Genomic DNA, 26,603 nt, shown 5'->3' with positions numbered 1-26,603 from the left:
GCTATCGTGCAGCTGTCCTCCGGGACCGTAGTCGCCTGCCGCCGACTAATTCCTCGATATCTACAATATCCTCTTGCTTTACGATATTCTCTCTTCTATCCCCGCTATCGTCTGCAGCTACTGCTATATCCGTACTAACTGTTTCACTCGCTATAGTATTTTCTGCTTTCCGTTTCTTAGCTGATGATTTCGCCTTACCCCTGACTTCGGCCTTACACAAGCCTGTTCCCGCAATGGCGCACTCTCCGCACATTTTGGACCGTGCACCACATATGGTCTGTCCAAAGCCGACCAACAACGGATTTGTCTCCTTCCACTGCTCCTTCGGCACAATTTGTTCCAATTGCGCTCTGGCTAGTTCGGGAGTCACCATGGCAGGTCGTCGCGCAGGAGGAATAACTAGCCGGAACTGCTGTGTAAGCCTCAAGACGTGCGTATCAACGGCCAGTCCAAACTCTTCATTCGGATCCAAGTCCTGATATGCTTCTTTCTTGTCAGCGTCAGATTCATTAGGATACTGTTTCGCGTTCTGTAAGTACAAAATCCCCATTTTAGGTCCGATTCCCGGGAAGGTTTTCACAAGCGCATCAAGTGTCGTCGGGATGCGTCCACCAAGCTCGCCTCCGTTAACTAACATCCCGGCTATTTGCTTCATGTATACCGTCTTTTTGGCGTGGAAGCCAACGCCACGGATTATGGAGTCGAGTGTCTGGTCAGAGAGAGAGAGGATGCGCTCTGGCGTGATTTCGTGCGGGTGGAAATTCGCGCGAAGACTTTGGACAGCCGCGAATGTGTATTGATCTTTGGTTTGGGAAGATAGCAGGAGCGAAATCAGGATCTGGAGATTTTGAGACTAGAACAAGCTGTTAGTAAACTGGGGGTTGAAGGAAAAGAGGGACCAAAGAGCTGGCTATAGCAATGCCAGCACGACAGAAAGTTGATAACACGTACAGCTATCGAGTTGGTGCGGACAATCTCGTCGGGCAGGACATGGCAGCCCATGGTATCGACTGGCGCTGGTACCCTCTCACGCATTTTCACTACCAGGTCGCGAACTTTCAGCCATCGCTCACGTATCTTTGTCAGCTCTTGTGTCGATTCCGAAGATGGCGGAACATATGTCAATATTGCTGATGCTGTGGTTGTAGAATTCTGACGAACGACAGACGGCGGGAATTTCGAATCCGAAAACATAGTTGACACGCGTGCCATCATCGCAGACGCATCTCTCAGTGGCTGCGTAGGTCCTAATAATCGGAACTGTCGAAGCAATATACTAAACACTCTTAGTAATAAACCCACTCGCTTTTTGTTGATGTGGTCCGCGCAAAATGAGTCCTTCTGTCTATGCATGACACCTATGGAACGTAATTTCAGCGTTTACAGAGCTCGGGCACATATTTAGCGGAAACTTTGTAAAGCCGCATGTAAGTCAGGGTAACAATTTCCGGGTAACTACTAGATGTCATGCCATATTGTTCTGTGGGCTGCAATGTACGCGTGCAGTCGTGAAATAATTTGGTGAAGTCGCTGTGCTGGTGACATCAGCCACAGTGCGGGCTGGCAGTAACTAATTACGTACACCACTGCGTCATTTTGCTTTAAGCCACAGGCCAACCTTAGGCCTAGAGAGCTATGCATCTATCATAACCACCAAGATGCTAGAGAAAATGGTTGCGACATTATCCGTTCTCATACAAGAGTATGTAGTTGCCAACAAAAACTAATCATTGTAGAGAAGGTATCTCTACTGGCTGACTGGTCAAAAGACAGACAGACAGAGACAGAGACAGACAGACGGACAGACAGGCAGGTCGTATCCTTACTACAACACAACGAAGTTCAAAATCACTGCTAACAATAGCTCGAAAGCTTAGCGTTACAGCACGCCAAGGACGATTAAAGGATCACATGTACGCAAAGATTGACTAATCACGGGTAGCATACTCAATTGGCACCTTATGAATCGCAAAAGAGTATAATTAATATAATTATGATATAAAATAATTAATTAAGCAGATAATCACTTCATCGAACTATCGACGACGGCTATATCCACTAATATCAATCACAGCCATATAGCAATATAACCTACCAAAAAGCAATGAGAACTATATATAATAAACATAATATCATTTAATATCACAGCACTAAATATATAGCCCAATACAACAAGACTGTTCAAAAAGATAACACCTACCGAACGCACTGCAAACTAATAATATGACCAGATCCTGCAAAACAATAAACGTATTTGGCAATGTGCGTGTAGAGAATGATGGGAGATGTCGATGATGATGGTTGATGTTGTTGCCAATGGTATGGGGAGGTAAAAGATGGCGACGAGACGAGAAATTAATGACTGCCAACAAAACGAAACAACGCGAACGCCGTTGCGGGATAGACGCTATTAATATATATAAACAAGATACAATGTATCACCGACAAGACACTAGAGATGCAAGAGAATAAGGGTTGTTGAGGATTGTGATGTACGGTGAGACGTGATGTGGCGGTATGATGGGCGCTAAGGGTTTGGGAATGGTGACTAATTGCAGCACACAGTCAGTTTACACCTTGCTGGCAACGGTCTGCTCCTGCTGCAACTTCATAGCATTGCGCCTGTAACAAAATGTTTAGCTATCTATCAAACAACCAAAGATGTGCTGTATGAATACATACTCATGAAGCTGCTGCTTACAGTCCTGTAGACCAGTGCACTTGTGCTCCTCAAGTAGACGGTGCTTGGCGCAGAAATGACCATCACAGAACGAACAGTCACCTACAATTCTGAGAGGAGTCGAGGAGCATGACTTGAAAGAACATCTCTTTTTGGCAGGGCCGCCACCGCGCAACCGCAGAACAAGGTTGACGACGGCACCGTCGGTAATCTCGCACTCTTTTAAGGATGAGCTGTCTTCTAGAACCGCGCCACAGTATACAAGTCTTTGCATCGCGACGGGAATATGTGATGACTCAGTGATGGATTGCTTGACCCCTCTAATAGAGTCTGTCCCGTTGGCATCGAGAGCAAAAACTATGATATGCATGTCAGTTTGGTATGTCCAGATAAGAGCTGTCACAACCGACGCACGACCAAGGATGTCAGTACTCACGTTTACCGTCGACTGTCTTGACGTTAAAATGCATATTGACGAGTGTTTGCGTTGCTACCTAGATGGATGGATGAATAGATAGATGAGATGCGGAGATGTTGCAGTGCGTGTAGTGTAGTTAACAGTGTGGAAAGTGGGTCGGTCGGGAGCAACGGACTTGTACTTATTATAAATGGCAGCGTTGCGTGGCACTTGTCCCGCACGGTCGGTAAAGTCACAGATTGGCCGGGGCGGCAAAGCAGGTTTGAATGCGGGTGGCGGTGCCTGTATCTCGATGGCGGTCCCAAGGTGGCGAGCCCAAGCACAGCCACTATTTATACAGGCGTGGCTGTGTGCCTCGTGATCCGCGCCGCATTGTTTTCGCTTCCGGCATCCTTCCAGAATTCCACAGAAGCCCTGAGCCTCATGCAATTATTGCGTGTCATTTGCGCCATATACTCGCTGCAATTGACCGCTGCCCCAACAAGACGAATGCATGTGGCGGTTCGGCGATTCGACCTCCGAGGGGCAGAAAGCCAGCAAGGCTGCAAGTCAGTGACGATGACTCTGCACTGTTGCTGCAAGGGTCCGCCACGTTTATTTTCCCTAGTGCAGACAGAAGTATACTTGGCCACTTTCTCTCAAATTACAATCTGATCTTCAGATACTATTGTTGCAACATATTTTTTAGATCCCATCTAGGCGCGCTGTGGCGGCGTCTCTCAGTTTTTTTGCTGCGTACGTCCCGTCTGTTGTTCGGGCGAACTCCGACAGTTTGGGGTTAAATTGTTCATTATCTCCTGTTCACCAAAACCACCGAATCCTTCGGATTTTCTCATCCCGGTATTTATTTGTGATTTAAACATTTCGTATGAGTTATTTCGCACGAAGAACATTCTTCTTTTTTGTCTGTATACTCGTGCTAACTGCTCTGAGGGACATAGGAAGGTTTTAGTGCTCGTGTCAATTTCCCCGCATATTTTTGTTCTCATACGACACCGAACGACGACCGCACAATCATGAGCCTAGTATCTCACTCCGATGAAGAGCCGATCATATTGTCGCCGACACTACTGCCGTCCCGGCTGGCACGGCTAGTGTCGGCTCTTTCGCGGTCGTCGACGATATCGTTGCGACTGGGCACGTTCGTCATCGAAACCGTTCTTGATTCGGCACGAATAGGTACCATTACCTCTATCGATGTGTCGAAACGAGCAGTCGAAAGCCTTGTCTTTAAGGCCGAGGAAGATGTTCCAGAGGGCGGCATCTTCACCAATCTGGGGGTATCTATTCCACGGAGTGATATTAGTGTTAGCATTGGAATTCTGACTGTGTCGCAGATGTCCGCGATCAACAAGACCACAACACTAGCACAGCTTTTCGCGTCTGCGTCATTCCATTTTGCTACATCAGCAGTCTCTACATTCAGTAATTTAGCACAAGACTCCGTTCATATGGTCGATAGCATATTCGGCTCGACCGAATCATCGCGCGCGATTGCCAGCATCATCTCATTAATTCGGCGAGAACTGGGTGACGGATCAGGGCTCTACGGTCTTGTGTCTGGCCTAACCTGCTTCTCCATCTTGCAAGCCCGTAGCTCGCGCCGCACGCTTCAGGGAATCGAAATGCGCGTGCTCTGGGATGTAGTTGTTCTCGACACAGGCGAAACTCGAACCCTCGAAGTTAAGAATACACGCGCGGATCTCTATGATGAGCTAGCGGTCGTAAAGCATATCGCGCCAGATACTGAAGTTGTTGTCAGTACCGAGGAGGTGACCACAAAGACCACGACAATTGAGGTGGTTGGCTCTGCGGCGGAGGGCGCCAGGGTTGCAATCCCAGATAATGCTGTCGTTATGGAAGAAGAGGTCCTTGATCCTCGCGACGGTGAAAAGCCTCGGTATCGTGTAATGTTTCAAAGCATCAGTCGGCGATTTAACAAGAAACGTGGTACTGGTGAGGATATTAATGCGTTACGAAGTCCGTCTCTCAATGGATTCCCATCTACTGTCCGACCGACGACCATATCCTCTGTTGCATCACATCAATCCGACTCCAAAGTCTACGAGATAGAGGACCCGGATGAGCGCGATCTGCTTGAAATTAATGGTGATGGTGCCCCGAGGCTGTCTCTAGAACTGCGCCAATCTGTTTCGAGCGACATTCCATCGACATATTCACTCTCTCGGGACGGCACGATCACGCCGGACGGACAGCTCCAACCTTCGCCTGAAATCAGGTCCGAGGCTGATTTACTGATGGCGGATGATGATTTCCTTCGGAACGATGGCAGTCCTGTTAAGAGCTCCCAGTATGAGGACTACGTTTCTGTTCCACCTGCGTCTCCAGCCTCGCATGAAGTCTCAATTTCCCGACGGATATCGAAAAGTTTGAAATCAGTCGATCAGCATGTAAAGAGAGCTGCAAGTCCACTTTTAGCTCCGGGAATGGCGCCAGCTAATAAGAAGCTTCCGCGACACAATTCTGGTCCAGCAGTTGGTGCCACTGCTATGGCTCGGCGACAGTCGCAACGTCATCTTCGAGGAGGCAAGTACAGGGATGGACATCTCAGTACTGATGTTCAGATCCCGTCGCCATCCAATCCAAACTCAACAGCTCCGCCAACCCCTTCGCCACCAGTTTCGGGCCGCGGGGGCCGACGTCGGTCGTCATCAACTTCGTTTTATACGCTCAAGACTACACAGTCACAAACGTCCCTTGTTCTCGATGCTAGCGAAGAACCTCAAATTCAGCCGTTCCCGCCTGCACACATTTGCTCGAACTTGGCGAAATATATGCGATTCGCGTCTGCCTCATATGGCCAGTCATTCATGAGATTACTCGGAATTGGCATTGCAGATAGAATGTTCCCATCCACTGACACTCATCACGCTGAGCACCATGCATTTGCAAATCATACGGGGGTTGGCTTGGATCACATTCTGCTATCTAGTTTCACTGATACTGCCATTGACCAGTCTGGAGGCATTCCTCTCGTGCATTTTGTAGCCGTCGATCACGTGAACAAAACTGTGGTTTTAACTATCAGAGGAACGTTGGGTCTAGAAGACGTTCTCACCGACTTGACATGCGAGTATCAAGAATTTGAATGGCGTGGAAAGATATACAAAGCGCACAGAGGCATGCTTAAGTCTGCTTTACTTCTTAAGCGACCCTCCTCACGTGTCCTTATGACTATCAAAGTTGCTCTGGAGGAGTTGGGCCGTGAGTACGGTCTTGTCGTATGCGGTCATTCATTGGTGCGTTTTTTTTTTGACCAAGGAAGTTGCCTCAAAAATCGCTAACATTTGTGTAGGGAGGTGGTGTTGCGGCGCTCCTTAGCATTTTGATTTCAGAGCCAGGACCAGGAGGATTATTTGTCACATCCGGATACTCAACGTTACCAGCCGGTCGCAAGATTCACAGCTATGCCTTTGGTCCCCCAGCAACTATTTCGTCGGATCTTCGAATGAAAACTCGTAATCTCACAACATCGGTCGTCTACGGCCTTGACATCGTGCCCTGTCTTTCGCTGGGTGTACTTCGTGATTTCCAGAATGTTGCGCTTGCTTTCAAGGCCGATAAACAAGGCGTCGTTGACCAAATTCGCAAACGCGTGTTGTCGAAATTGGCATCGCGAACTGGCGCGTTCTTTGATGCTCAAGATGACGATTACCTCTGGGCTGAACTCTGCAAGTTGCGTCAGGGAATGCAGCACGAGAAACTAGTACCTCCAGGAGAAGTCTATCACCTGACTACCAGCACCGTGTTCGAGACACATGACGGGAGAACGAAGAAAGCTACGCGGGTAGTTGGTCGCGTTGTTTTGGATGTTGACAAGCGGTTCGGTGAGCCTGTCTTTGGAAGAGGTATCTTTCATCACTCACCTGTTTATTACGAACGTGCATTAGAAGTATTGGAAAGGGGCATTTGTGAGGAGAAGAAGGACGACGGGATAATTTAGTTACAGTAGTAGATATGCATTGTATAGTAGCTGATTTTTTACAGTTAAATGTCACGCTACTGAAGAACACCAATTGTTGGAACAGTGTAGTCATTCACGGAGTACTAGAAGTGAACGATCTATTGGCCATCCTGATGTCCCATTTGACCCTTGTGCATGATATATATAGTCCACTATGCCAAAATAATATACAGCAATGCTTTTGTAAATACTATACACACTAAGAAACATTTCCTATCACAAGCTGCTTATCGCCGGATAAGCAAATACACGTTCTCCTGTTTCAATGAGGCAAGTTTTTTGTATCCGCCCTCAAGACAAAGTAATAATCCACCAAAGGACACATACACGGCACTATAAGTTATTAGAAAAGATACAATAAGTTATCTTGATAAACTTAACCGATTCATACATGTTATCGTTCTTTCCTTCCTCAAACTTGTAAACTGTGCCATACATAACGTAGTCGTAGTCATCGGCTAGACCACGCTCACCAGGTTTAGGTTCGCGCCAGCCAGACGAACTGGTACTCGTAGATGACGACTCAGTCGCGAGAGTCTTGGCAATAGCAACTGAAAGGATCTCGCCAGTGGAGATAGGGAACAGTTCTGTATTGATGTCAAGCGTGAGATGGATATCTGAAGATGAGTTTGACGTTGCCGTGATACGCGAAACACGGTCATAGCGCTTGCTGTCCAGTGTCGTAATGGTAAATAGATCATCGAATAACGGAGTTCCCATTTTTCGTCGTTTGATCTGACGGCACGAGGCGATAGAGTCCTGATCTAATGATATCGAGGACTACTTTAATTTTCTGTGATCCGGAGAGGAAAATTTAGGCGTTGTGGCGCAGAGTGGCTGGTGGCTAATGAAGCAGGGGGTGCATGGCGGTGCAAACGCGGCCTTTTTGGCGCCATGGCCTGTTAACTCAACGCCTGTGCTTGCACCGCTCTGCTGCAACGAAGCGCATACATCACAGTCAATCTCGACGCTCATCAACACCACAATCTACTCCCAGTCAATCTGCAGTCCCTCGTCCCGCATCAATGGCCTCCGAACAGGAGCTACCGAGCGTGCCGGACGCGGTTGATGCCCCAATTACGAATACTGGCGCAGTCGTCGACTCTAGCGCCGTGAGTAGCGATGCTGGACCGGCTACAGAAGCAATGTCCCCACCGTCGTCCTTGCCTGAGATCTCTACTCCACGTGAAGACCCCGAAGCTGTCGGTACGACTGGGAACCTTTGGAATAAGGACAAGAGTTTGGACGATGCTAAGCCAAGCGGCGATGCAATTGAATCGGAATCGACACCAGATCTGGCGCAGCTATCGGAATCACAAGAGTCCGGCGAGGTTCCAAAGAGCGATAACGAAATATCCACGAAATTAGAGTCAGCAACGACTGACCAGCGACAATCCGAACCTCCGACACCTACTCGCGAAGAACAGCAGTTTCCTCTGTCAAAACACAAGTCCACAGCGTCGATTGCAAGCAGCAGTATTAGCAACTCCAGCGCCATGTCGTCTATGATGTTTGTGAGCAAGGCACTTGAATCTATCCTAGCGAGTAGAGACGGAAGGCGTCAGGGCCCACTGCAAATAGGTTTAAATAATGCTATTGGTATGATTGTTTATCGGCGTAATTTTTATTGACGCTAATCAATGATTCCACCATACAGAACAGTTGAAGAAGCTTTCCCCAGACTCTCCTTCTCCAACTACCATCTTGGAGCCGCTGCGGTTAGCTACACTGGCGAACGATAATGAGGTTAAGGCAACTGCCATTGATTGCATCGGCAAGCTGTTCTCGTTCTCATTTTTTGTCGATATGCCAGCAACCCCTCAGCCTGCCGATGGTGACGCCGTGCCAACACTGCCGACGCGTACTATCAAGACGGTGGATCAAGCGGTTGAAGTTGTCTGTGATTGCTTTAGAGGAGACGCTACTGACGAACGAGTCGAATTACAAATCATTAAAGCTCTCCTAGCTGCAGTTCTCAACGAGAAGCTGCTCGTCCACGGTGCCGCACTTTTGAAGGCCATCCGACAGACTTATAATATTTTCATTCTATCCCGGTCGAATGCTAATCAAGCGATTGCTCAGGCGACTCTTACACAGATGGTGAATGTCGTGTTTGAACGAGTGAAACGTCGAATAAAAGCACAGAGTGTAGAAGATGATTCTGGCATTATTGAAATCCCTCTTCAGCCCACATTTAATGACAAGGGACTTCCAGACGATGATGATAAGGCTGATGATGATAAGGCCGATGAAGTTACTGTCACAGATGAAAGGAAAGACGTTACGGAATCAGCATCTGAACAGGGCGAACAGAAGTCGGCAGAGCAGTCTCCGACAAAGATTACTCTGGAGTCGTTCGAAAACAAAAAGTCTTTCGACGAAGAACGAATTCCGGAGACGACAAGTAGTGGTCCACGAGATGAAGGAGAGCTCTTTATTCGAGATGCTTTCTTGGTATTCCGTGCTATGTGTAAGCTCTCTGTCAAGGCAATTGATGCGTCTGATAGGCCTGACATGCGATCTCACGCTATGCGCTCGAAGCTCTTATCACTTCATCTTGTGTATACCATTTTAAGCACACACATGAGTGTGTTTGCTTCACAAGATGTTATCATTCGATCAAGTGCGTCATCAGAGGAGACGGTCTTCGTTCACGCCATTCGACAATATCTCTGCTTGTGTCTCTCGAGAAACGCAGCAAGCCCCATACCACCGATATTTGAAGTTTCGTGCGATATTTTCTGGCTCATTCTTCTCAACCTTCGAAGTCAGATGAAGAGAGAAATCGAAGTCTTCATGACGGAGATTTACATTCCTATTCTCGAAATGAAGAATTCGACACCTCATCAGAAGCAATACCTCCTGCGAGGAATCGAGAGACTGTTTGCAAATCCACGTGCTTTAGTCGAAATTTATCTCAACTACGACTGCGACAATACTGCGTTGGACAATATCTACGAAAGGCTTGTCGAGTACCTTTCTCGAATTGCCATCACTCCTGTTCACATTACACAGTTCCAATTGCAGCAATATCAAGAGCTACAGCGCTTGAATGACGCAAGCCCGTTCGGTGGGTCTGGCAGCGTCGCTGCTGTTGCCATTCCCCCATCATTCTCATCAAACGCTGCGGCACAAATGCAAACTACACCCGCAGCTGAGCTTGCTTCTCAAGTCCCACTAGAGTACACGCTTAAGAGACTGTCGTTGGACTGTCTCGTCACAATATTGGAGTCACTAGTCGAATGGTCTCAGAAGGGAATTGCAAATGCTGCCGCCGTCACAGTCCCGCAGCCGAGCGACAGAGATTCAGATTCGATTGCAGATGATGAAATCCGGACGGGCTCCATCACTCCTAGCAGCAATCTGCATTTCTCGTCGCCATTGCCAGAAAAAGCTCGATCCATTGTCAATGGGACGAGCGGCAGCAACACTCCCATTGATGATCCTACACAGTTTGAATCGTTGAAACATAGAAAGACGGCATTGCTGGAAGGTATCAAACAGTTCAACTTTAAGCCCAAGAGGGGGATTACGTTGCTGTGCGAGAATAATTTCATGGCATCTAAGGATCCAAGTGATGTTGCTCGGTTTCTGCTTACAACTGAGGGTCTTTCGAAGACTATGATTGGAGAATACCTTGGAGAGGGCGATTCTGAGAACGTTGCCATCATGCACGCATTCGTAGATTTGATGGATTTCTCAGATATGAAGTTCGTTGATGCCCTGCGACGATTTCTGCAAGCCTTTAGATTGCCAGGCGAAGCTCAGAAGATCGATCGGTTCATGTTGAAGTTCGCTGAACGTTATATTTCAGGAAATCCGTCTATCTTCGCTAATGCGGACACAGCGTACGTGTTAGCGTATTCAGTGATCATGCTTAACACGGATCTGCACTCCCCTCAGGTAAAGAATCGTATGACCAAGCAGGATTTCTTCAAAAATAACAAAGGCATCAATGATAACGCCGACCTACCAGAAGCATTTTTGAGCGATATTTTCGATGAAATACTGAATAATGAGATTATTCTCAAGTCAGAACACGATGCGGCGCTGATGGCAGGTGCATCGTCAGCACAGCAGGGAGGGACTTCAATTGCGGCAAACATCGGGCAGGTTTTGGCAACCGTTGGAAGAGACTTGCAGCGAGAGGCGTACTTGCATGCGTCGCGTGAGATGGCGAATAAGACTGAGGCAAGTTCTTGTCGAATGTTCTATAAAGGTTTATTATTAATAGTTCCTTAGATGCTGTTCAAGAATTTGGTTCGGTCACAGCGTAAGGAAACCAGTGGTCCCACTGTGGTTTTCTACAGTGCATCGCATTTCGAGCACGTTGGTCCTATGTTCGAAGTTGTGTGGATGTCATTCCTAGCAGGTCTATCCGCACCTATGCAAGACTCAGATGAGCCAGATATCATCAAGACCTGCATGGAGGGCATAAAACTAGCAGTCCGAATCGCTTGCTTATTTGATATTGAGCTTGCAAGGATATCATTTGTTTCTGCTCTGGCGAAATACACAAATTTGCAGAATATTAGTGAGATGAAGCAAAAGAACGTGGAGGGCACGAAGGCGCTATTGGATATTGCATTATCCGAAGGTGACTTGTTGAAAGATTCGTGGAAGGATGTGCTTACCTGTGTGAGTCAGCTAGAACGATTTCAGCTTATCAGCTCAGGAATCTCGGAAGGTGTCGTGCCTGATCTAGGACTGGCTAAATTAGCACTGTTCGTATATTATTTTATAGATCGCGAAGTTGTCCGAGAAATAACTAATTCTTTTATGTAGACGTGAATCCTTTGAAAGTCAGAGGTCAAAGAGCTCAGTTTCCATGAAGCCGATCCGATCACGGTCATCAACGATTGGTACTCCGTTCTCGGCCGTTGTTGCGGAGGAGACTCGAGCGAGGGAAATCGTTATTGCCATGGATAAGATTTTCACTCAAAGTTCTATGCTGTCCGGTGATGGTATTTTGCATTTCGTAAGAGCGCTAACTGCGGTCTCGCGTGAAGAAATTCAGTCGTCGGGACAGAGTGAGCATCCTCGAATGTTCTCGTTACAGAAGATGGTGGATGTTTGTTACTACAATATGAACCGTATCAGGGTTGAGTGGTCGAACCTCTGGGCCATCATGGGTGAGCAGTTTAATCACGTTGGTTGCCATTCCAATATCACAGTTGTTTTCTTCGCGCTCGACTCTCTTCGGCAATTGTCTATGCGGTTCTTGGAAATGGAGGAGTTGCCGCACTTTAAGTTCCAGAAAGATTTCTTACGGCCTTTTGAGCATGTCATGTCGAACAATCCGTCCCCGCAGGTAAAGGATATGGTTCTGCGGTGTCTACAACAAATGGTGTTATCCCGCGCTGCAAATATTCGATCCGGTTGGTCGACAATGTTTGGCGTTTTCACTTTTGCCGCTAAGGAGCAGTACGAGCAAATTGTGCAGTTTGCATTTGAGAATATCAAACTTATTCACAAGGACGATTTCGAGTTGATCATGGCGCAAGGCAGTTTTGCGGATCTAGCTGTGTGTCTCACAGAATTTGCAAAGAATTTCCCGTTCCAGAAGATTAGCTTGCACTCAATCGAACTACTTCGAAGTTCAATACCGCGAATGCTAGAGTATCAGAAGAACGTTCAAGCCGGTACTATTGTGGTGCAGACGGTCAGTAAGGCGTCTATCGAAGATCCGTCAGTTAAATTTTGGTTCCCAGTACTATTTGCATTCCATGATATTATCATGACCGGAGAAGATCTTGAGGTACGGTCGCGGGCATTGAATTATCTTTTTGACACACTTGTGGAATACGGTGGTGATTTTTTGCCGGACTTCTGGGATTTGGTATGCCGACAACTTTTGTTCCCCATTTTCATTGTTCTGAAATCTCGATCTGAGATGTCACGATTTAATAACCATGAGGACATGTCTGTGTGGCTATCTACGACCATGATCCAGGCTTTGCGGAATTTGATGGCTCTGTTTACCCACTACTTCGATGCTCTTGAACGTATGCTTGATGGTTTTTTGGATCTTCTGATCACATGCATTTGCCAGGAGAATGATACTCTGGCTAGAATCGGTAGTTCGTGTCTACAGCAACTTATCACTCAGAATGTTCGAAAGTTCCGAAAAGAACATTGGACGAGGATTGTCGGTGCGTTCGTTACTCTCTTCGAGACCACGACGGCCTATCAACTCTTTTTGTCGCAAGGTGCTGAGCCACCAGTAACACCAACAGACGAGATTGATGTTATCGGCTTGAAGATCAACGGCTTGACATACCCTCTTCCGAACGATGATATCGAGAAGGCCCATCGTGAGCGACTAGGAGACGACAGTGAGCCGGCAGCTCCTATCAGTCCTACTAATGGTGTGCGAAAATCGTCAATCGCGTCTGTCATACCAAATCCTCAGTCGCCAACTGCGCTACAGGCGCCAACTATCGTATCCCCTGCTAAGAAGCGGGAATTCAACAAGATCATTGTTAAGTGTGTGCTGCAACTCCTTCTCATTGAGGCTGTTTCAGAATTATTTTCAAATGACGATGTTTATAACAATATTCCATCCGAGGAACTGCTCGTCTTAATGCGTGTTCTGCGCAAGAGCTTCCAATTTGCAAGGTCCTTCAATGGAAACAGAGAACTGCGGATAAAGCTTTGGAAGGAAGGATTCATGAAACAGCTGCCGAACTTGCTGAAGCAAGAGTCAGGTGCTGCATCCACGTATATACACATTCTGCTACGAATGTATCACGATTCGAACCAGGATCGGGTCGAGAATAAAGAGAATATTGAAGAGGCATTAATTCCGTAAGTTTTGGCAAATTTCTATATTTGGAATATGCACTAATCAAACAATAGACTATGTGCGGACATTATTAGAGGATACACAATATTGGAAGAGGAAACACAACAGCGAAATATTGCGGCCTGGAGACCGGTTGTCGTAGAAGTTATAGAGGGATATCTCAGATTCTCTCAGGAAGATTTTGCGCGACACGTTGAGGTTTTTTATCCTCTAGGAGTAGAACTTCTCGGACGTGAACCAGGAACCGATATTAGAGTGACTGTTCAGTCGCTCTTCAGAAGAATTGGCACGGTGTGGATGAAAGGCAAAGGACGTCAATTATAGGATTGTCATTGTCATAGTTGGGGTTGAGGGATAGACAGGGGGGACACTTACTTCGACGGCTTTTATTCCCATGGGTAATAAATCTTGGTCGGGGTCTTGCATTGTGCCCTGATCAATTTCTATTATCATGCTGTATTTACGCATATTATCAATGTCGAGTTCGAGCTTACTCTGAAGGACAGGGGTCCGGCAAAATATATGACCTTTTCGCTTTCATTTCTTCACTATTTTGTTGATTATATGTGTGCCGTGTACACTTATTTATAATATAAAATATTTTGACTATACACGAGGTAGCAATTGATCTCATTGAGGTCAAATAAGAGATGCCTTATTTGGTTACGAACCCTAACCTCATGGCTAGTGACTATAAAATTTCTATGACATCAAATTTGGGCCGATGCAGGTGGCATGGACAAGTATAATGACAAGTATGGCGTCGAAACATTCTTCATCGAGTGTACCAGATCTAGTCCGTTCGGTGTCGCTAGAATTGCTACCAAATTCTCCATTCACAAAGGTTGTATCCGAAGCTTCCGCAAAGGCCCCAGCATCCAGGCATCAACTTCTCGAGCTTGCAGTTTCTTCATTAAACGCGTTTCTGCAGCAAAATTACACGGGACCGCCTCTCAACTTTGACGCTTACAGTATATTTGCTGAAGCGGTCGAAGATGAAGATATATTTGCATCAAAATGTATTGCGGAACTAGAAATCGATTCAGAAGAAGCATATCCGCATGCCGAAGTTCCACATCTCCTCATTCTCGCACTCGCACTTCTAAACTACCTTGGCAGTACAGCATCAGACAGAGCAGTAAGCAGAATGCTTGCACGTGCGCTTATGGTGCATCAGTCACTTCTATCTGCACCAGTATCGACATTGCACGATCAGATTTTCTCCAGTCTTGCAGCGTCAATACCATCCCCTTCGTCAGCGTCATCTCATGTGACAGCCGAATATTTCCTGGAATTGGCGCGTGCCAGCGTATATTATTCATACGACTCTCGAGCAGAACAGGCGTTGAAAGACGCTCAAGAAGCATCTGGCCTTGAGTACAAAGTTACCGGTATCAAAGCGGTGCGAACCAAATTCCAACGGCGAGAGTTTGCGAATTTGGTTGTACTGGCTAGAAGCAATCCTGATCACGTCAACGGCAATACGAAGGTTGCAGTTAATGAGGAGAACATATTGAGCGCTTTACCAGCTGCTCTGCCGTTAAATTCGGATTCGTTGCTTGAGGCACCAAAATTTTTGAACGTCGATGAGACTATGAACGAGTCCGACGAAAGTGATGAATTAAATGGAAATGAAACACAGCTCCCAAGCTCACTCTCAGAGGAGGATCCGAACTCGCCATCGGTGCTAGCCGATATGGACAGTTGCATTTTGCTTCTCACTCAATACAGAATTCGATCTGTCTCACCATCCAACAGCTCGCTGACGACGGAGCAGCTTCTCGCTTATATCAATCGCGTTATTCTTTCGTCTACGGGCGCATCGAATTCACCAAATATTCCCGGCAAGGTGAATTGGACGATATTTTCTCGAGCACTCTGGGAGCGCAGTATTCTCGAGTCAAATTCTGCAAAGACGGTCGAGCGCGGTACGTTGCAACTGGCGAGTCTCGTTGATGAACTGGGTGTTGCGTCTGGGTCTACTGCAATGGTCCACACGGATACAGTGGTTACTCCTGTCGAGGAGCGTCTAAAATATATACATGTATTGCCGCTCCTGCCCCGCTGGCGGATGGATCTTGCACTTGCGAGTCAGTATTTGGCACTCGGTATGCTTCGTTCTGCCCAAGAGGTCTACGCTAGACTGAATCTTCCCATCGAGAATGCTCTTTGCACTGCCGCGGCTGGCAATCCAAAGGAGGCTATCGAAATTCTGGAGACGTATCTTCAGGCTCCTCATGTCGACACTCCTCGTGCATGGTCTGTACTGGGCGATATCACACAGAAGCCGGAGTACTGGGAGCGAGCCTGGGAAGAAGGCAAGTACGCTGCTGCCAAACGCTCACTAGGAGAGTATTTTTTTAAGGCAGGCAAAGCAGACCAGTGCATTGTCCATCTTGCGGATGCGTTGAAGAAGAACCCATTGAACAGACAAGCTTGGTTTTTGTACGGTTGTGCTGGACTTGAAACTCAACAATACGAGCTTGCAGCTGAGGGTTTCACAAGATGCGTATCGATGGACAGGGATGACGCAAAGGCATGGTCTAATTTGGCAACGGCATTGCTGCACATGGGTCAGCAGCCTGGAGCTGAAAATTTAAAGTCGAAGGAATCGCTGAGTGCATTGGCGGAGGCGTGTAGATTGAATCCGGACGATTGGAGGCTGTGGAGTAACCTTATCACTGTTGCTGCGAAGCTAGAAAATTGGGCTACATGTTTGCGTGGCTCTGTTCGACTAGTCGAACTACTTGGAGATAAAGAAGGAGAAGGAGCTTTGGATCTTGGCGTTATGAGGGTTTTTGTGCAAGCTCTTGTCTCAGATGCATTTAGCGGCGGCGAGAGTGATGATAATTCTGAGAAGAAACAAAGCTTTTTCGAAAGAGAGGCTATCAAGCTTTTCACGGTGACATTACCACGCCTTGTCACTCGAACACCTGAATTGTGGATGTTAACCGCTAAGGTAGAGCAATGGCGAAAACGGCCATGGGCTGCACTTGATGCATACGAAAAAATGTTCCGACTCGCCGTGGCAGAGTTCGAAAGCGATGAGACGAGCAAGACCAAATGGACCGCTGCGATTGACGCCTGCTCGATGTTGGTTGATGCGTATACAAATCTAGGAGACCTGCCCGGAAGAGTTTCTGGCGGTGATGAAAGTCAAGTTGTCTGCAAAGACTGGAAATGGAGAGCGAAAGCTACAGTGAGATTATTGATGTCCAAAGGAAAGAGAATATGGGAAGATTCCGAAGGATGGAATAGACTGGTAAGCATGAGAGATGAATTGAAGTAGGCTTACGAAAAATTTGCATTGTGAGGGCATACACTAAATTTGGAACATGAAAAAGGCTTGTCTTTGTATCATAGCTGTACATTACACGAAAGATGAATATACTGTGGATATTACCCAGAAACGATAAACATAAATAAAGTACAGTCAATATCAAACAAAAGAGAGCACAAGACAAATAATATAGAAAGAATCGTACAAATTTATAATAGGTCACGTAAACTACTGCATATCGCTTTATTACAACGCTATGACACCACTCAATTGTATAACAATACCAAAAGAATACGCCCCGCCAAGCTGCGTCATGCAAATTCATTTTACCATTCCCCAAATTAGCCGTCGTGGGGTGTACATCACAACGCCCTTGTCGTTGAGCTGCACAGTACACAGGCTTGATCGTATTTACTCCGTTTTAGCTTCAGCAGTGGGTGTATTCTTAGAGGCGCCTTTGAGAAAAGCCTTAACCTGAGTCCAGCCGTTCTTCACGAAAGCAGGGACGGTAGGGTGAGCGATGAGACTGTCAATTCTGACTTCCCAGTTACGGACAGCAAGCTTGGTGAAAGCAGACTGTTCGAAGCGCAATCGCATGAACGACCCGTAGACGAGGAGGGAGATCCAGGAACCCTTGCGCCAGAACAGAGCATCAAGGAAAAGGCGGACAAGAAGAACAAGTTCGAGATTAGCAACAGCCCTTGTAAACTTGTCGTTGTAGTTGTCAACAAAGCTCTGGATCTTGGTGGCTACGGGAGAGTTTGGCAACACTCCCATGGTGGGGAGGACGTTAGTACGAGTGTAAGTCAAGACATGGAAGAAAGAATATATCGCAAAAGCGGGAAGAGTCGCGAGCAGTGGCTTGGAGATCAGCCACAGAAGGGCAATTATCATGTACTGGACGTTATCATCACGAAGGAGCGCAGTGGTGGTTGGAGAGGATGACTTGTAGGTTCGGTAGAGCACAATGCCGTAAGTGACAATGACTGAAATAAAGGTCTCTCTGTACCAGAATCGAGCCCACTTCGTTCCAGGTGAAAACTTGATAGTCGACAAGGCATAGAAGAAGACACCTAAAAGAACAAAAACGTGTCCTCGAATCAATGTTAGCCAATCCTCTCGACAATGCGCAGACATTAACAAGATGTAAATTCACCAGTGAACCACGTAAACTGAAGCGTCTAAAGTAATTGTTAGATCCATGCATTTCCAGTTAAACTTGGGAGCCACCATCTTACCTTAACAAGACGGAGCACACGCTGTGACTTCGTGGCAGTGGGGGAAGGAGGAGCCATCTACAAGTAACCCACACGTTAGTCTTAGGATCAAAAGCAGTGCATATGGACGGTATCGCGCCAATTATAGGACGTGCAATTACAAATAGCAAATATCGAATAATATTGTAGATAATACTGGACACATCATCAAGAGTTCGATTTTCACCGGTGGAACCTCTGAGATCTTGTGATCTAGCCAGACTCTACCACCGACACGAAGCACTAAAATATTTAAACGAGACCGTAAAAGTGAACCTACCTTAAGATAGGAATACGACCTATATAAGCTAGTCGACGGGAGTGAATTTAGAAGGTTGAAGAATGAAACGCAGGCGAGAAGGAAGAATAGTAAGGTACACTACGTAAGTCCGTGTGCGTTCCAGGCCAATTACGTAGTTAGCCTGCACGGTGCCGTTTGAGCGCTAGGCACGAGGCCCTTTCACGCTCATGGGATTATCGGCTTGCTGCCGGGTAACCATAAAGTACTGCCAATCGCGTTCACTTAGTGCTGTAACTCCATATATGCAATGCGTTAATGCCCTTTCTTGCATAATACGTTATGGTTATTCCATAGATGGCAAGTCACGGCAACCCAAGGAAATAAAAAACAAATCTCATGCATCTGTGCCATATTGATCGAAGCTATTGAGCCGCACGCCATGTGCCTCGCTGCATGATAGCTGCCCATCAACACTTGTTTCTCGTGAAACTATGGAGCTTTTGCGATCTTCAGCTCGCTCTGCTGCTCAGATCTTCCACCATAGCCCTTCCGATAGCATATACCAATGCCCGGACTGCTGACAATTTGTGGCTAGAGAAGTCGTCCGCGTCGTCATCTGCGATGGTTGATTTGGCAACAGCCTCCTCGGATTCGGAAACAAACGTCGAGTCTACCCTCGAGAATACAGAAACTACCGTTTGGGATTTGGAGACGTTTATCTTATGGATTGACGTGCGCAAATGCTGGATTGAAGATACTGTGGAAGCTGAGGAACTTTTTGCTGAATCTCTCACCCTCGTGCCGCCAGAAGAACAAAATTCACTTCGGCGATTCCATTTCCGGCGCGATGCGGCACAACATCTTGGTTCCCTACTACTGCAGCATTTGGTGATTAGTCAGCTTGCAGATGTGCCGTGGGTTGAATCAAGAGTTTCGCGGACATTCATGGGGCGTCCGTTTCATGAACAAGCGCGCTTCGACTACAATGTATCGCACCACAGTGGGCGCGTTGCGATTGGTGTTCGGGTGGCAGATCAGAGGCATATTGGCATCGATATTGTTGATCCAGAAGATGCGACGCGGAATTGGAAACCTGGATGGATAGACGACTTCCATGATATATTCACAGAATACGAGTATGCGCAGATTTTGAGGGACGGCAAGAAAGAAATTGAAATTACTAAACGAAGATTATTCACATTTTGGGCATTAAAAGAAGCTTACACAAAAGCTGTGGGGATCGGATTAGTCACAGATTTACGAACAATCGAGTTTAGTAGGGTAGAGGACGTCGACATAACCGAGAGACCATACACAAGGTCAACAATTTGCAAGGTAAATAATGAATTAATAGATTGGCGATTTGAGGTATTCGCCCTCGAGGACGACCTAATTCTAGCAACGGCTACAACAAACGAGGGCCTTATTTGCGGGTGTACAACAAAGATAAAGAAAATTGAACTTGACTACATCACAAAAGTCGCAGTGCAATATCGTCTTCCCATAACATTAGCTAGGCATGTAGTATAGTTCTTGGTTTAAAATCCTTGGTGGTTGAATTGAAAAGTTGTCGAAATACGTTCACCTCGTTAACGGACTAGTATACCTGAACAACCCCAATTGTGGGTAGACTCTCACAGCGGTAGTCGCATAAGAATATAAAGCTACATTCAAAATATACAAAATACAAAAAAAGTAAATATAATTGCAGCACCTACGATTCCAGCGTGGTCTCCCACCGCAGTACTAAGTAGGCCCAAAGAAGCTTAACTGGTGTTGATCGGACGGGGAACTGTGCTTTCTTCTTGGTATGGCCGCAACTGAAAACTAATCCGAAGTCAGTGACTTTTATACTTCATTGCTTAGTCATCCGTCCCGTGATAGAAACACTTTTCTGAAGAAATTCAAAGGAAGTTAGATCACAATATCTAAATCTTCAACTTATTACTTACAATTTCGAATAATGCTATCTTACTACGGGCATATGGTATACACTATGTTGCATATTTAGAGGGCTTTGCATTTTTGCTACCACCTTTTTGCAGTGAGAGAACCAACCGACCTGACCTAGCGCAGGGCCCCTGAAACGTAAACTTTAAAACAATTTTCACCTATGCTGGGCTTCGGGAAATTGACAAGTCGCCTTGGTTGTTAATGAACGTCGTCGAGGTTATTTTGTGTATTCTTTCGCGTTCTCACTAATTGCTTTCTCCAGTCGCCAGGAACTTTGGGATTTAACTTCATCGACTGCCCAATTCGATCAAAGTTATAGTACCCCGAATCACACATATAACGATATTGCGCGACGCAAATTACACATTTCCAAAAATGAGCGACACAGAGTCCGTTCTGGGGGATGGTGTATTTCAAGAGCCAGATGATTTCTACAAGCCCGAAGATCCACCGTCGTTCGACACATATGAGCGGAAACCAGAGCTCGTTAGAGCGTCCGAGTATGAGTCATTAGTTATCGCTCGGCGGACGCGGTTCAAACTAATGACATTTCTAGGCCAAGCAAAATCACACTGCGGCTGGTTGGCAAATCACCTCTATGGGGTCATCTTCTGTGGAACGCCAGCAAAGTGACCGCAAACTATCTTGATCTGCATGGCTCGAGTCTGCTCACTAACAAGACTGTTTTGGAATTGGGTGCCGGTGCCGGCTTGCCGAGTTTTATTGCGGCCATTCACGACGCGAAGAAAGTTGTGATTACAGACTACCCCGAGGCGGATTTAATCGCTAACATTGATTATAACGTCGACAAGTATGCCAGAGAGAGTCACGTTGAGAGCAAAGAGAGGGAGCGGTTCCGAGTGGCAGGGTACATATGGGGCAACGACACAGAACAACTGTGTAAGATTCTGCCGGAAGGCTCCGACGGATACGATCTCATTATCTTGTCCGATGTTATTTTTAACCATTCAGAACATGCAAAATTACTCGCCACGTGTTGGAATTGCCTATCGCGACGTAACAGCGATAGTAAAGTTTTTGTCGTGTTCACACCTCATCGAGCGAGATTGTTTCATCGTGACCTGCAGTTTTTCGAGGACGCAACACAACTTGGGTTTAAAGTCGAAAAGCTATTTGAAGAAAAATGGTGGCCGATGTTTGAAGAGGAGGAAGATACAAAGGACCTCAGGAGCATGGTGTATGGATATTTTTTAAGATTCTAGACGTTGAGTCTGTTTATTTTTTTTTTGCTGAAACTTGAATTTTTGGAGCTGAGTAATGTAAGTTATTGTACTGGATATGTAAGATTTTAGTATAAGAAGAAGTTAGCACAAAATCGAGAAGAACATTAAATTCATCATAACGGTTCGTACAGTCATTAGTGAGCGAAAACTATATACCCAATGATTTATGTACATCCAAAAACCCAAGTCGTAATCCATTTTGTGAGTCATGCCGTCGTACATACCCAAAATTCCAATATTAACCCAAAAAAACACATAATTTTCACAAATTGACGAAATTTAAAGCACTCTAGAATGTACTCCGTCGACGATGCGCATGATGTCTATGAGATCGTCTGGCCGTGCCGCGCCGCTCAAGCTCAGCGACATTCCGTCTTCGGACCTTCTTACTACTCGAGCTTGTACCAAATGTCCGGTCGATGTCGGCTTCCGTGTCGCAAGTGACAATGGCGTAGGTCGCGTCACCATTGGGTAAGGCTGTGCAGACTGTTCCTGATGGACAAGAGAAAGTGGTCCAGACAGTGCCATCGCACTTGGCAAATAATCCTTCAACACACGCTATCGCGCCGTCGGTGCACGAGGACGAAGCGGAAAGCGTGGCAAAGTATGCATTCTGACAGTTTGCAAGGCTGACACCGGTGAGATTTGAACAGTCTGAACTATTGGAGTTGGACGATACAGATGCGCTAGATGCGGCCACCGTCAAGCTCGGCTGAGCTGTTGCCGACTCGACCGCCAAAGCCACCACTGATGACGATGCAAGCGTATAAGTTGGCTCAATCGTGCTTACGGTGTAAGTGCTCGTAAGGTCGCCAGGGTAAACCGTCACTGTCACATAGAGAAATTCGGTAGCAGTAAGTCTATTGCTCTGGGTAATTGTGGTAGTGAAGCTTAATGGCATTGCCACAGAAGTGCTGTAGGTAGTTGCAACATCCGTGGCAAAAACGATAGATGAGAGTGGGCCAATAGTTGACGACGTTGACTGCTGAAAAATAGATGGTGTCGGCACTTCAGCAATGGATGAGATCGGAATCGAGGTAGTAGGAGATGTGGTCGGTTCAACAGCGACACTCGAAGTGCTAGGACTTTGCACTGCCTGTGAGGTCGTAGAAGAGTCGACATATAAATTCTGAGCCGCTTGAGAAAAGGTTATTGCAGAACTAATGACAGCCCCACCGGACGAAGCTCCGGCAGCAACCATTGATGATACGGAAGAAGACGCTGAGGAATCTGATGTGGAAGACGTTGACGATCCAATCTGACCCAACATGCCCTTAACGCCATCGATAAACAACAATGAGTCAACTGTGTTGGTAAATGCCTGACTAGCGTCCCAAATCATAACACCGCCTAGCGACGACTTGTCTGATATGCCATTGATAATATCCAACAAAGCACTTGGGGTCGTATATCCTGACCCTGCTGCAGACGTACTGCCAGGAACGCCAATATACAATTTGACGTCTTTGTTTACTGCTGTCGAAGAGACCCATGATTGCCAATCACTATCGTAGTTGAACTGGCTCGGATTGTTCACGCCACAGTAATTATTGTAGAACTGGACGAACACGAAGTCGAACCACGCGTTGTCCAAAGCATCGCCGATACTAGCATCGGGAAACGGACACTGCGGAGCACCAGAAATGTAGTAATCACCGCCATTATATAAGCTGCGCATCTGCTTAATGAAGGCAGCGTAGCCAACAGAGTTTCCGTTCTCAATGTCGAGATCAAAGCCATCGACGACCGCCGTATCAAATGGCCTGTAATCGCTTGTCCCGCCGCCAAACATGTTCCAGAGTGTCGTCGCGAATGAGCTACCTTCACTGTCAGAGGAGAACCCATATGATCCAGCGGCGCCGCCAAGTGAGAGGAGGACCTTCTTGCCCATTGACTGACATGTTTGAATATCCTGGCTACTCACTATTAGTGTTCAACTCATGCTACTTCTATTGACAAGTAACCTACGCAATCGTATCGCACTGCAACAAAGTTGTTCCAGAATATGTGTCGGAGCAAGCGTTGGCAAAATTGACTTCAGGCAAGCCATCGGAGGCATAAAAGGTCATCAAGAAAGAAAGTACAATGACGTCGACAGAATTGCTCTGGCAATAGTATGACAGAGGCTGTTGGGAGCCCGCAGACGCTTGGCCCCAGTAGACGACGACATTGTCAGAAGAAGAGGATGAGTACGCATACGCTGGTCTCACAAATAGGCAAACCTGCGATGCTAGAAGGATGAGGAGTGCAGAGAAAGTAATAATTTGCCGCATGCTGAACAATAACAATAGAAACGATTGTGTATATAGATAAATAATAGAAATACAAACGAATGGCTAAGAGGGTAAAGAACGAATTGATGCGAAGATCAAAAGAATGGACATTAAAACAGGTAACGAAGGGCCACGCGATACTGAAAGAACAGAGCGAGAAAAGACAGAGCAGGGAGACAAACGAGAGTATTAAATCGATTTCAGGAAAGACCGCGGACCGGAGTTATCGCACAGAATACAGGGGCCCCGGTAGCCACGAGGGCTCGACGAGATCAGGTGCATTGTATGCTTGGCCGACGAGCAGAGTAGGAGTCAGTGGCAGAAAGAAAGTCAGGGACGAGCAAGGGGCAAGGACAGTGGATCATTCCAACGCGAGTCGTTCCCCCCTGTGAATTTGTTGCGCGGCGCGTTAGAGTTTCGCGCTGCCACATAATACGCGTCAAAACACGTATCCTTCGACGCGTTTACGCCGCCGCGACTGTGAAGTCCACTCTCAGTAAAATAGAACGATTTGTCGCTGTAGCTTGCCTTTGTAAATGTGATGTTTAGACAAAACTTGTCCTTGCGCCAAGTAGTTACACGAAAAGTTATTGGACTGTGACAGTTGCTCCGGGTAAGTAGCTACTTTCAAGGGGTTGGGGTTGGGGTTGGATTCCAAAGAATGGTTTCGAGTGTCAGTGCCTGCAGCAAGTTTAAGTTTCATGCTAAACTCGGCGGATGCACTTTCATGCAAGGAACAAGCTCGCGTGCCGCTCTATTCAAACTCTATTCCAAGCCACCTTAATGACGTGTCGAAGCCAATTGATAATCCTATTGAAATATAATGCTCGTGTTTCAAGCCAGGCCCAGTTATTTGCATAGTTTTACACTATATACTGATGCAATTGTACTAGAACCCGTGAACAGTAAAACGAGACAAGTGCCCTCTATTTTTGCTAGTTGAACTCATCGACGAAGACAGAGGGAGGATGCTAGCCCTGACGAGATGCGCAATTATTGTCTTTCCCCTGTGCTAATCGAGTCTCACATCCTAGAAGCTGTTGATACAGCCATCTTTTCTTTCGTTTGTGATAATGTACGACGTAAGGCTCATATCATTCTGGCATGGAACTTGACTGGCCGACGATACAAAATGAAGTTCTTGGGGATTTCGTTAGTGAATTCAGGCTTTGATGGAAGCTTCCCCCGAGACTCGCAGGCAAGACCAACCGATACTAGCGTATCACAGGCAATTTTCTATTAAAAGCCGACACCATGTAATCTGTTCGGAACGTCGTGATCCTCTCAGTACAAGTAATGCTAGCAAATATGAGACAAAGGAGAAAAGGACGCGCGCCAAATTCTAGCAGGCCACGTGAAGTTCGAAGATTGCAACTATTTCGACTGCGACTCACAATTCCACCACAACCTATTTCCAGCTGCAATAGATTCAAGTTGTCTGATATATGGTCGGAATCGTTTTGTCCCTCTGGAGAGTTCAAATGCCAACTGGAGGATTTAATTTCGGCAACAATTCACGGTCCGTAATTGCACCACAATTGTTGTAGATATCCTAGTAGCAGTTGGGATTTAATTAATTTCAACTTTGCCGATGAAGTTTGGTCATCTAATTTAACACAAGCCCGTAATAGTAAGTTTTCAAATTAACCAATAACCATGAAAGGATCAAAGGATCTTGGTGCAAAGATAGACTGAGTTTGTGACGAAGGGGCACTAATAACGTCAGCATAGATGAGTTTTGTACATGTGGTTTACATTCTCAAACATCTCAAAATTTCGAAACTTCAGGGTGTGGGTTCTAATTATTAGGGGAACAACCCCATCTGTACAAAATAAATACCTCGAACTTGTCATCAGACGCGTCGCGTTCAGGTCATGTTCACTTCATGGACAATGCTGTTGACATAAGATTTGACATTAGCGGGTCTCGTGTCTGGAATATTGGATAAAACCCGAACATTCTGTTTTCTACGTATTACATGACGTGTCAAAAAGTATTTTCAACAGTTCGACAACGGGATCTTTGGAGGGCAATGCTGTGACTACCGATATCGATGTTGGACGAATTGTATTCCTGCTTGCGTGATTCCCCTTACTCCTAAGCTTCATGTCTCATTAAAAGTCGAAGCTATTTACGGTATTCTGCTAAAAAATCGTGCTGCGTGCTGCATTTACTAGACATTAATCCTGTCAATATCGATAAATTATAAAAAAATTCGACTATTTCGCCCTTGTCGGTTCTGACTCAGCCAACTTGAAGAGACAGCAACTTCAGTAATTGGTAGTTCATTAATTTTCGGCAATACCGGTAAGTAGCGCTAAAGACCATTGCCGGTAATTGCCAGATTACGTTGCCCTCCTCCTAATTTTTTATAAGGCCCAGGATAAAGCTACACCCCCCGGTTACTAAAGCTACACCCCTCTGGGTTACTAAAGCTACACCCCTACCTCTTTAGGCAAAGTGTAAT

General features: G+C 46.3%; 10 protein-coding genes across 10 annotated transcripts; 5 read left to right on the top strand and 5 right to left on the bottom strand.

Moving 5' to 3' along the window:
- Position 1: 1 nt before the first annotated feature.
- V1513DRAFT_385191 (DNA glycosylase) lies at positions 2–1,035 on the bottom strand (the record flags this gene model as incomplete). The annotated part of the gene is made up of 2 exons (XM_066895201.1): positions 2–853; positions 952–1,035. The coding sequence occupies 2 exons, from the start codon at positions 1,033–1,035 to the stop codon at positions 2–4; spliced, it is 936 nt and encodes a 311-aa protein (XP_066751030.1).
- Positions 1,036–2,570: 1,535 nt separating this feature from the next.
- On the bottom strand, positions 2,571–3,150 carry V1513DRAFT_385197 (ubiquitin-related domain-containing protein; the record flags this gene model as incomplete). Its single annotated transcript, XM_066895202.1, has 3 exons — positions 2,571–2,622; positions 2,683–3,037; positions 3,117–3,150. The coding sequence occupies 3 exons, from the start codon at positions 3,148–3,150 to the stop codon at positions 2,571–2,573; spliced, it is 441 nt and encodes a 146-aa protein (XP_066751029.1).
- A 746-nt stretch (positions 3,151–3,896) lies between these two features.
- On the top strand, positions 3,897–7,239 carry V1513DRAFT_259042 (uncharacterized protein). The gene is made up of 4 exons (XM_066894509.1): positions 3,897–3,964; positions 4,040–4,378; positions 4,436–6,358; positions 6,415–7,239. The coding sequence occupies exons 2-4, from the start codon at positions 4,115–4,117 to the stop codon at positions 7,060–7,062; spliced, it is 2,835 nt and encodes a 944-aa protein (XP_066751028.1). The 5' UTR covers positions 3,897–3,964; positions 4,040–4,114; the 3' UTR covers positions 7,063–7,239.
- Positions 7,079–7,857, bottom strand: V1513DRAFT_481369 (uncharacterized protein). The gene is made up of 2 exons (XM_066900356.1): positions 7,475–7,857; positions 7,079–7,416 (listed from the first exon to the last, which is right to left on the bottom strand). The coding sequence occupies exons 1-2, from the start codon at positions 7,801–7,803 to the stop codon at positions 7,311–7,313; spliced, it is 435 nt and encodes a 144-aa protein (XP_066751027.1). The 5' UTR covers positions 7,804–7,857; the 3' UTR covers positions 7,079–7,310.
- A 165-nt stretch (positions 7,858–8,022) lies between these two features.
- V1513DRAFT_452837 (uncharacterized protein) lies at positions 8,023–14,497 on the top strand. The gene is made up of 5 exons (XM_066899170.1): positions 8,023–8,682; positions 8,741–11,274; positions 11,326–11,807; positions 11,869–13,890; positions 13,942–14,497. The coding sequence occupies exons 1-5, from the start codon at positions 8,109–8,111 to the stop codon at positions 14,210–14,212; spliced, it is 5,883 nt and encodes a 1,960-aa protein (XP_066751026.1). The 5' UTR covers positions 8,023–8,108; the 3' UTR covers positions 14,213–14,497.
- A 538-nt stretch (positions 14,498–15,035) lies between these two features.
- V1513DRAFT_385130 (uncharacterized protein) lies at positions 15,036–17,177 on the top strand (the record flags this gene model as incomplete). Its single annotated transcript, XM_066895200.1, has 1 exon — positions 15,036–17,177. One exon carries the CDS (start codon positions 15,036–15,038, stop codon positions 17,175–17,177), a length of 2,142 nt encoding a protein of 713 aa, XP_066751025.1.
- V1513DRAFT_452833 (uncharacterized protein) lies at positions 17,177–18,899 on the bottom strand. Its single transcript, XM_066899169.1, has 3 exons — positions 18,407–18,899; positions 18,325–18,349; positions 17,177–18,262 (listed from the first exon to the last, which is right to left on the bottom strand). The coding sequence occupies exons 1-3, from the start codon at positions 18,461–18,463 to the stop codon at positions 17,580–17,582; spliced, it is 765 nt and encodes a 254-aa protein (XP_066751024.1). The 5' UTR covers positions 18,464–18,899; the 3' UTR covers positions 17,177–17,579.
- Positions 18,900–18,967: 68 nt separating this feature from the next.
- V1513DRAFT_258889 (uncharacterized protein) lies at positions 18,968–20,652 on the top strand. Its single transcript, XM_066894508.1, has 3 exons — positions 18,968–20,323; positions 20,354–20,567; positions 20,618–20,652. The coding sequence occupies exon 1, from the start codon at positions 19,119–19,121 to the stop codon at positions 20,193–20,195; it is 1,077 nt and encodes a 358-aa protein (XP_066751023.1). The 5' UTR covers positions 18,968–19,118; the 3' UTR covers positions 20,196–20,323; positions 20,354–20,567; positions 20,618–20,652.
- Positions 20,653–20,747: 95 nt separating this feature from the next.
- Positions 20,748–21,978, top strand: V1513DRAFT_452827 (putative methyltransferase-domain-containing protein). Its single transcript, XM_066899168.1, has 2 exons — positions 20,748–21,118; positions 21,175–21,978. The coding sequence occupies exons 1-2, from the start codon at positions 20,994–20,996 to the stop codon at positions 21,839–21,841; spliced, it is 792 nt and encodes a 263-aa protein (XP_066751022.1). The 5' UTR covers positions 20,748–20,993; the 3' UTR covers positions 21,842–21,978.
- Positions 21,881–24,286, bottom strand: V1513DRAFT_452826 (glycoside hydrolase superfamily). Its single transcript, XM_066899167.1, has 2 exons — positions 23,831–24,286; positions 21,881–23,778 (listed from the first exon to the last, which is right to left on the bottom strand). The coding sequence occupies exons 1-2, from the start codon at positions 24,133–24,135 to the stop codon at positions 22,152–22,154; spliced, it is 1,932 nt and encodes a 643-aa protein (XP_066751021.1). The 5' UTR covers positions 24,136–24,286; the 3' UTR covers positions 21,881–22,151.
- Between the last annotated feature and the right edge of the window lie 2,317 nt (positions 24,287–26,603).

Source organism: Lipomyces chichibuensis, assembly GCF_038497645.1.
Source record: "Lipomyces chichibuensis strain CBS 12929 unplaced genomic scaffold V1513scaffold_52, whole genome shotgun sequence".
Classification (NCBI taxonomy): domain Eukaryota; kingdom Fungi; phylum Ascomycota; class Lipomycetes; order Lipomycetales; family Lipomycetaceae; genus Lipomyces; species Lipomyces chichibuensis.
This window is presented reverse-complemented; position numbering and strand designations above follow the sequence as displayed.